At 35.8% G+C, this 10,929-nt stretch overlaps 1 protein-coding gene across 1 annotated transcript; it reads right to left on the bottom strand.

The window, feature by feature from the left end:
- Nucleotides 1-9,490: 9,490 nt before the first annotated feature.
- Nucleotides 9,491-10,560, bottom strand: LOC113931352 (phosphate carrier protein, mitochondrial-like). The gene is given in 2 exon segments (XM_035725761.1): nucleotides 9,491-10,110; nucleotides 10,113-10,560. Coding segments are annotated over 2 exon segments (1,068 nt in total).
- Between the last annotated feature and the right edge of the window lie 369 nt (nucleotides 10,561-10,929).

Here is a 10,929-nt window from a genome sequence, read left to right as displayed (position 1 = left end):
AGTAATCACAACTCTACCAACAAAGGAAACTCCAACACTAGAAGGTTTTGCCGGTAAAATTACCAAACATTTAAAGAATAATTAACACCAATCTTTCTCAAACTCGTCAAAAAAATTGAAGAGGGAACAATCCTAAACTCATTTTATGAGGCCAACATTATTCTGATACCAAAACCAGAGAAGGACACTCCTAGAAAAGAGACTTTTGGCCAATATTCCTGATGAATATAGATACAAAAATTCTCAATAAAATACTAACCAACCAAATTCAGCATCATATTAAAGAATCCATCATCATGATCAAGTAAGATTTATACCATGGATGAAATAATTTTCCAACATATGCAAATCAATTGATGTGATACATCATATTAATAAGATGAAAGAAAAGAATCATATGATTATTTCATTAGACAGAGAAAAAGCATTTGAAAGTAATCAACATCTATTCATGATAAAAACTCTTAGCAAATCAGGCATGAAGAAACATGTATCAACATAATAAAGACCATATATGACAAGCCCACAGCTACTATCAGGAGCAAGAAAAAGGTGACCACTCTCACCACTCCTATTCAACATAGTACTGGAAGTCTTAGCTAGAGCAATCAGGCAAGAAAAAGAAATAAAAGTTATCAGAATTAGGAATATGTAAATTTGTCTATTTGCAGATGACATGATTTTATATATAGAAAACCCTGAAGACCTAACAAAAGAAAATGTTAGAGCTAATCAATGGATTTAGTAAAGTTTCAATATACAAAATTAATGTGCAAAAATCAATATCATTTCTATACACTAGCAGTGCATTTTCTGAAAAAGAAATAAAGAAATCAATCCTTTTCACAATACCATCAAAACAATATAATACTTAGAAATAAATTTAACCAAGGAAGTGAAATATCTCTATTGTGAGAATTAGAAGACATTGATTAGGGAATTTGAAGAAGTCACCAATAAATGGAAAAATATCCCATGTTCATGAATGGAAGAATTAATATTGTTAAAATGGCAATACTGACAAAGCCATTTATAAATTTGATGCAATCCCTATAAAGATTCCAATGACATTTTTTAGAGGTAGAATAAAACACTCCTAAAACTTATGTGAAATCACTGACTCTCAACAGCTAAAGAGAACTTGAGAAAGAAGAACATAGCAGGAGACATCACACTCTCTGATATCAAGCTATACTATAAGGCTATGGTCATCAAAACAGTATAATACTGCCATAAAAACAGACAAATAGACCAATGAAACAAAATTGAGAGCCTAGAAATATATGAAAACATATCCAGTCAACTAATATTTGACAGGAGAACTAAAAGTACTCAATGAAGAAAAGACAGTCTCTTCAATGAATGGTGCCATGATGTCTTATACATATACACCCTATCTCATACCATTCAAAAAATTAATCAAAATGGTTTAAAGACTTAAGTGTAAGACCTGAAGACATAAAATATCTAGAACAAAATAATAAAGCTGTTCTACATAAGACTTGGTAATGATTCTTTGTCTTTATGATGTTAATTAGTATCCTTTTATTTGCATTCAAAGAACTCCTAAAGGTACGTTTTTGTAAGGCAGGACTAGTGAAAATGAACTTCTTTAGTTTTGATTCTTTTTGGGGAAAAAGCCTTTGGCCCGCCTTCATTTCTGAAGGACAGCTTCACTGAGTATAGTATTCTTAGTTGAGAGGTTTTTTCTTTCAATGTTTTGAATATGCCATTCTATTTTCTCCTGTTCTGAAATGTTTTTGTTGAGAAATCCACCAATGTTTTTATGGGAGGGGGGTTCCTTTGTACATAAAGTCTCTCTTTTCTCTTACTGCTTTTAAAATTATTATTTTTTTGTCTTTGAAATTTGACAATTTAGTTATAATATGTCTTGGCATACCCCTATTTGTGTTCAATCTATTTGGGATCATTTGGACCTGGTGGATCCGGATATTCATTTTTCTCCCCAGGTTCAGGAAGTTTTCAGACATTATTGCTTTAAACATACTTTCTGCTTTAAATATACTATCTTCTCCTTCTAAAATTCCCATAACACAAATATTGCTTCTTTTCATTGTCCCAGAAGTCTCACAGTCTTTCTTCACTCTTTTTCAGTGTTTTGTGTGTTTTTTTGTTTTGTTTTGTTCTTTGTTTGTTTTTTATCCTCCAATGGATAATTTCTAATGTCCTATTCTCCAGGTCACTGATTCTTTCTTCTGCATTATCAGGTATAGTTTTGAAACTCCCTATTGAATCTTCAGTTTAGTTATTGTATTTTTTACCTCTGGGATTTCTAGGGTTTTTGTTGTTGTTGTTTTCTGTTGCTTTGTTGATATTTTCATTTTGTTCATACATTCTTTTCCTAATTTCACTTGGTTGATTGTGTGTTTTTGTACTTTATTAAACTTCTTTAAAATGATTATTCTTAGTCTTTTGACAATTCACAGATCTCCATTTCTTTAAAATCATTTATTAGAACTTTATTGTGTTCTTTGGTGGTGTTATATTATCTGTTTATTCATAATCCTTGATTCCTTAAGTTGGTATCTGCACATTTGAGTAATCAGGTTTCTTTTCAGTTTTACAAGTTAGCTTTGGCAGAGACAGGTTTTCACCTGTCATCTCACTTTGGGTTTCTGGTCATGGTCACGTCTGCTGGTAATGTCTTTGGGTAGGTGGGACCTGCTATTATGATCTATTTTAGGGTGAGGCAACTTTTTGAGCTCTTAGGACAAGAATGGAAGGGGGTGTGCTGAGAACAATTGGATTGGACTGCTGGTTTTGTTCCCTACACAAGTGAGATTGAATTATCATATGGTTTCACTCATATGTGGAACATAAGGAATAGCATGGAGGACCACAGGGAAGGGATGGAAAACTGAATGGGAAGAAATCACAGAGGGAGACAAATCATGAGAGACTCTGGACTCCGGGAAACAAACTGAGGGTTGCAGGAGGGAGGGGGATAGGAGGAAGGGGCAACCATGTGATGGGATTAAGGAGGCTACATGTGGTGATGAGCACTGGGTGTTATACGCAACTAATGAATCACTGAACAGTACATCAAAAACTAATGATGTACTATATGTTGGCTAATTGAACATAATAAAAAAAATAAATAAATTTGGGCTCCATAGTTGCCTGGATTCTCTCATCAGGCTTACTAGGTTCAGGACCGGGTACTATATTCAGTAAGAGTTGGAGCTATGAATAGCCTCTCTGCCCTGGAAAGGAGACAGGATGGGGACCCAGGGCCTATATGGCTCATTTGTTTGGGGAACCAAATCAGGCACTGAATTCCTTGGTCATGTCAGGCCATTAGTTTTGCTCTGCAGATGGGTGAAAGCACAGGCTGTGCTCTTTGTTAAAGTGACACTGTACAAAGGACTGTTTAATGGGCTTCACAGCTGCTTCCCATTGCTCTGGTTTGTTTCCCTGATTAGACTGGCTGAAGGTTGTATTCAGTGATGAGTAGGCTATGGATTAGATTCCCTGCCTGGGCACAGTTAAAAAAAATAAAACCCTCTAAAACCAGTAAATTTCTTTGTTTATTGTCTTAACACAAGCCAACCAACACCCCAAGTTTCCGGGCAGGGCAGGGCCACTGGCTTTGCTCTGTAAACTATTAGCTCTGCCTGCTTTTCTTCTGGGTTGAACACCACTAAGTCACACTACTTTCTGGTGTTTTTAACAACTCTTCTGATCATATTGGACCAGGAGCCATAACAGGTGGGGCTCTGTCTCAGCCACTCTGCTTGGGCAGGAAGAGGAGGGGCTGTTATAGGCTACTCCCAATTTTCCAAATAGACTTTCTAGTTGTGAGGGGCCAGGAGATACCCTCAGCCTGGGCTATGAATTAATTCCCTTGCCTGTTCATATCATTGGAATCTTCCATGCACCACCTTCTTAAAACTGTGCACCCTGTCCAGTACTTTCAAGAGCAGGAGACTTACCTGACTGTCCTAACACACTGAAAAAGACACAGAGAGTTAGACAAAATGAAGACACAGAGGAATATGTCCCAAATGAAAGAACAGGGTAAAATCACGACAAGAGTCCTATGTGAAAGGGAGATAAGTAATATGCTTGATAGACAATTTAAAATAATTATTATAAGGATACTCACTGGACTTGAGAAAAGAGTGGAGGACATCAGTGAAAACCTTAAAAAAGAGATAGAAAACATAAAAAGAATGAATCAGAGATGAAGAACACAATTAATGAAATTAAAAATACACTACATGGAATAAATAGCAGGCTAGGGGAAGCAGAAGAATGACCTGTAGTATAAAATAATAGAAAGTAATCAAGCTGAGCAGGTGAGAGAAAAAAAATGCAAAATGGGAATAGACATAAGGAACACAGAGACTCCATCAAACATAATTACATTTGTTTTATAAGGACACAAGAAGAAGAGAAAGAAAAAAGAATATAAAATTTACTTGAAGGAAATAATAGCTGCAAACTTCCTTAATCTGGGGGGAAAAAAAAAACAGATATCCAGGAGACACAGAGGACCCCTAACAAAATCAACCTAAGGAGGTGCACCCCAAGGCAAAGAGTAATTACAATGTCAAAAATAGTGATACTGAGAGAATTTTAAAATGAGCCTGAGAATTACATACAAGTGAAACCCCATTAGGGTATCAGTGGATTTTTTTCAGGAGAAACTCTGCAGGTCAAATATATTCAAAGTGGTGAAAGGAAAAATAAAACAACTCTACAGCCAAGAATACTCTATCTAGCAGGGTTATCATTCAGAACAGAAGGAGAGATAAAGGGTTTCCCAGACAAACAAGACCTAAAGGAGTTCGTGACCATTACACAAGCCCAATGATAAATGTTAAGGGGACACCTTGAGTGAAAGGAAAGAACACAAGTAAGAATAAGAAAAATATGAAGCACACACACTGTAAATATAAGTATTATCTGTAAAAATCTGTCAAGGGATTCACAAAACAAAAGAATATAAACCATGACATCATATACTTAAAACATGGGGAGGATAAGAGTAAAGAAGAAATTCAAACTCAAGTAACTTCCAACTTGATATAGAGTATTATAGATGTATATATAAGTATATATAAGAAGATGTTATATAAAAATATAATGAGAACCACAAATCAAAAACCAGTAATAGATATGAAAAAAAAGAGAGAGAAAGAGAGACATAGAAAATGAATCCAAGTATGTCACTAAAAAGAAAGCCAACTTATGGTAAGAGAATAGAACAAGGGAAGAACAGAACAGAGAAAACCTACAAAAACAAACACAAAATAACAGTATGGCAATAAAAGAAATGCATATCAATAATTCCTTTGAATATAAATGTACTAAATGCTCCAATTTAAAGTTGTAGGGTGATGGAATGGATAAAAATATAAGATGAATTTGTATACTTCCTAAAATAACTCATTATAGACTTAAAGGCACATGCAGATTAAAAGAGAGGGAATGGAGAAACATTTATCATGCAAATGGTTGTGAAAAAAAGCTGGAATGGAAATACTTATATCAGACAAAATCAACTTTAAAACTTTCACAAACCTAGGAATAAACCTAACCAAAGAAGTTAAGGATCAGTACACTGAAAACTGCAGAGCCCTTATAAAAGAAATTGGGGAAGACACAAAAAAAGGGAAAAACATTCCCATGCTCATGGATTGGTGGAACAAATATTGTTAAAATGTCTACGCTACCCAGAGCAATCTCCAAATTCAATGCAATCCCTGTCAAAATACCATCAACATTTTTTCACAGAGCTGGAACAAATAATCCCAAAATTTGTATCGGACCAGAAAAGACCCCAAATAGCCAGAGGGATGTTGAAAAAGAAAACCAAAGCTGGGTGTATCACAATTCAGGACTTCAAGCTATACTACAAAGTTGTAATCATCAACACAGTATGGTACTGGCTCAAAAACAGACACATAGAACAATGGAATAGAATAGAGAACTCAGAAATGGACCCCAACTCTATGGTCAACTGATCTACAAAGCAGGGAAAAATATCCAATGGAAAAAAGATGTCTCTTCAACAAATGGTGTTGGGAAAATTGGACAGCCACATGTAGAAGAATAAAACTGGACCATTTTCTTACAGTATAGACAAAAACAAACTCAAAATGGATGAAAGACCTAAATGTGAGACAGGAATCCATCAAAATCCTAAAGGAAAACACAGGCAGCAACTTCTTTAACCTAGACCATAGCACCTTAATGCTAGACATGTCTCCAAAGGCAAGGGAAACAAACACAAAAATGAGCTGTTGGGACTTCATCAAGATAAAAAGCTTTTGCACAGTAAAGGAAACAAAAACAAAAGACAACCTACAGAATGGGAGAAGATATTTGTAAATGTCTTATCAGATAAAGTGTTAGTACTCAAGATATGTAAAGAACTTATCAAACTCAACACCCAAAAAACAAATAATCCAGTCCAGAAAGGGGCAGAAGACATGAGCAGACATCTATTCAAAAAAGACATACAAATGGCCAACAGACACATGAAAAAATGCTCCACATCACTTGGCGTCAGGGAAATACAGATCAAAAACCACAATGAGATACCACATCACACTATTCATAATGGCTTAAATTAAGTCAGGAAACAACACATGTTGGTGAGGATGCAGAGAAACAGGAACCTTTTGCACTGTTGGTGGGAATGCAAGCTAGTACAGTCACTCTGGAAAACAGTATGTACATTCCTCGAAAAGTTAAAAATAGAGCTACCCTACAATGCAGCAATTGCATTACTAAGTATTTACCTCAAAGATACAAATGTAGTGATCTGAAGGGGCACCTGCACCCCAATGTTTACAGCAGCAATGTTCACAATAACCAAATTATGGAAAGAGCCCAGATGTCCATCAACAGATGAATGGATAAAGAAGATGTTGTATATATATGCAATGGCCATCAAAAAAATGCAATCTTACCATTTGCAATGACGTGGATGGAACTAGAGGCTATTATGCTAAGAGAAATAAGTCAATCAGAGAAAGACATCATATGATTTCACTCATATGTGGAAATCAAGAAACAAATCAGAAGATCATAGGAGAAGGGAGAGAAAATAAAATGAGATGAAATCAGAGAGGGAGACAAACCATTAAAAAAACTCTTAACTATAGGAGACAAACTGAGGGTTGCTGGAGGAGAGATGGGTGGGATGATGGGGTAACTGAGTGATGAGCATTAAAGAGGGCACGTGATGTAATGAGCACTGGTTGTTATATGCAATGGATAAATAACTGAATTTTGCCTCTGAAAGTAATAATATATTATATGTTAATTAATTGTATTAAAATATAATAAGTTTTTTAAAAAAACACATTAACAAGAGACCAAGAGGACAGTATATAATCATTAAAGTTATAATCCAACAAGAAAATATAACAACTAAAGATTTTGCTACCAATATGGGAGCACCCAAATACACAAATCAGTTAATAAAAAATTATAAAGAAAGTAATTGATAATAATGCAATAATAGTAGGGGAAGTTAACACCCCACTTACATCAATGGACAAATCTTCTAAATAGAAAGTCAAGGAAAGAGTGGCTTTTATGACACACTAAACCAGATAGATTTAATAGATATATTCAGAACAATCCATTTTAAAACTGCAGTATACACATTTTCTTCAAATGTACATGGAACATTCTCCAGAATATATCCCATATTAGGCCACAAAACAAGTTTGAAAAAAAATTGAAAAGATGGAGTTTACACCATAAATCTTTTCTGACCTCAATACAATGAAACTAGAAATAGAACACAGGAAAAAATCTGGAAAGAACACAAAAACATGGAGGTTGAATAATATACTACTAAACAGTGAATGGGTTAAACAGAAAAACATTGAGGAAATAAAAAAAAAATATGGAAACAAATGAAAATGAAAACAACATAGTCCAAAATCTTTGGGATTCAGCAAAAGCAGTTGTTAAGAAGGAAGTTTACAGCAATACAGTCCTATCTCAAGAAGGAAGAAAAATTTCAAATAAATGACCTAACCTTACACCTAGAGAAACTACAAAAAGAAGAAACAAAATCCCAAACCAGCAAAAGGAAGGAAATAATTAAGAATAAAACAGTAATAAATTATAGATAAACAAATAAAAAACAAACAAACAAAAAATAGAACACATGAATGAAACCATGATTTTGTTCTTTGAAAAGATCAACAAAATTAATTAACCTCTAGCCAGACTCATCATAAAAAGGGTAGGGTGGACAAAGGGAGAGGACTCAAACAAAATAAAAAGTGGAGAACTAACAACTGACACCACAGAAATGCAAAATATTGTAAGAGAATATTAAGAAAAATTACATGCCCACAAAATAAACAACCTAAAAGATATAATATAAATTCCTAGAATCATATAACCTTCTAAGACTGAAACAGGAAGAAACAGAAAATCTGAACAGGCCAATAACCAGGAAAGAAATTGACTCTGTAAACCAAAAATCTCACCCCCAAAAAACAAACAAAACATCCACAAACAGACATCTTCACATGCAAATTCTATTGAACTTTTAAAGAAGAGTTCATACTTATTCTTCTCAAACTATTCCAGAAAATATATGAGGAAGGGAAATTTTCAAATTCATTCTATGAGCCCAACATTACCCTGATCCCAAAACCAAATAATGACACCACAAATGAAAGAGAACTACAGCTCAATATCTCTGATGAACATGGATGCTAAAATCCTTAACAAAATATTAGCAAACCAAATAAAAAATACATTAAAAAATGATTCACCATGATCAAGTGGGATTTATTTGTGGAATGTAAGGGTGGTTCAATATTTTCACAATAGTCAACATGATACATCCAACATCAAGAGAAAGGATAAAAAAAAGTACATAATCTTTTCAATAAATGTAGAAAAAGTACTTGATAAAATACAACATCCATTCATGATAAAAACCATGGGTTTAAAAGAAACATACCTCAATAAAATTAAGGCCTTATATGAAAAACCCACAGCTAACATCATGCTCAGTGTTGAAAAACTGAGCACTCTTCCCCTAAGGTCAGGAACAAGACAAGGATGTCTGCTCTTACCACTTTTACTCAGCATAGTTTGGGCCATACCAATCAGACAAGAGAAAGGAATTGAAGGCATTGAAATTGATAAAGACAAAATAATACTTTCACTGTTTGCAGATGACATGATACTATATATAGAAAACCCTAAAGACTCCACCAATAGAACTGAGAAATGAGTTCAGTAAGGTCTCAGGATACAAAATAAATGTACAGAAATCCATTGCACTTCTTTTTTCTTTTTTTTTTTCATGAATAGTTGGGTTTATTTCAACAGTGGGTTTGAAACCCCCACCTTAGGCAAGGGACTACAGTAATTATAGCAGGAATAGACAATTTCCTACACTGTCAAATATATAAAAGTTCCTCTTGCACTTTCCTCAACACTGATCAACAAGCAGATTCAGTCCACCTTTGCTTTGATCATTCTACTGAGTTAACCCAAGCCTTTTCTTCAGAGACTCTGGCATTTCAGGTGGAGGAGGGTGAGGGAGCCTGAAGTAGATCTTCACAGAGTCATAGAGGAACCACTGTAGTGCAGTCAGAGTGCCAATCATGATGATATGGGCAAAGAGTTCCTTCCATACACCTTTAAATCCAAGTTTCTGAAGAACTTGAAAAGCACTGCTACCTTTCTCCTTATTCAACACAGATACCACGGAATCATCAGGGTGAGAAACAATTGCACAGAAGCCTCCAGCTGTGTAACCTGCCACAAATGTTACAACCAGTTGCTCTGCCTTTGAACATTCACTGCCAGGCTTAGGAACCACAAACTTGTACAATGCTTCAACAGTACATTCAAAGCAGGCAAATTTCATCATGGTGTATGGTATCTGTCTCATCCAGAGAGAGGCAACTCCCTTGTAGAATGCTTTTAAGCCTTCTTCCTTATACATTTTGGGAGCTGCATCCCTCAAAGTATTGACATAACCTGGTTGGGTTTGAATTCGAACCTCAGCAGCTTCCGTAGGAGCCAGGGCAATATCAGCAAAGAATTCAGCACTGGCAGAAGCAGCCAAATATAGTGATGTGTGCCAGAGATAGGCATGTTGCTATACGAGACTTTGAAAACTTCATAAAAGCCAAACTTGCAGAGCCCCTGCATAGAGTAGCCAATGAAAGTCGGAGGCCATCCTTTAGTCAAACCACGAACACCATCCTCTTTAAGTGTAACTGAGAATCCATTAAATATGCCCTTGTACTTCTGGGGGTCCACCTGCATACGGCATTTCACTAAATCCAGAGGAACGATAGCAGTGTGTGTCAGACCACAACTTAAGATCCCACCAAAGCCACACAGTGCATAAAACTTCATGGAGCCACATTTGCAACTGTATTCCTCCACAGCGGCTGCTGCCAGATTGCGGGAACAGCGGGGCGGGCCCGGGGCCCCCATGGGGCTACTGTGGGGGCCCGTGAGGCCATCGTGTACCAGCTGCAGGTGGGGCACGTTGAAGAGGTTCGCCCACGCCAGATGCGCCACAGACGAGAACATCTTCTGAGAGCAAGGGCCGGCACACTCACTTCCTAAGATGGCGAACACACAACCGCTCCCTTGAAAAAGCTGTGGCTCACCCCATTGCATTTCTATACACTAACAATTAAAAAACAATCCCATTTGCAGTTTCACAAAAAATAATAAAATATCAAGGAATAGACTTAACCAAGGAGGTTTAGAACCTGGACACTGAAAACTATGAAACATTGATGAAAGAAATAGAGGATGACACAAAAAAATGAAAGAAAAAAAAAATCCAGGCTCTGGATCGGAAAAACATATTGTGCTAAAATACTTATACTACCCAAAGCCATCTACAGATTTAATGTAATCCCTATCAAAATACCAAGAGAATTTTTCACAGAA

Source organism: Zalophus californianus, chromosome X (genome assembly GCF_009762305.2).
Source record: "Zalophus californianus isolate mZalCal1 chromosome X, mZalCal1.pri.v2, whole genome shotgun sequence".
In the NCBI taxonomy this organism is placed as follows: Eukaryota; Metazoa; Chordata; class Mammalia; order Carnivora; family Otariidae; genus Zalophus; species Zalophus californianus.
The sequence above is the reverse complement of the archived record's forward strand: the minus strand, read 5'-3'. Positions and strand labels throughout refer to the sequence as shown.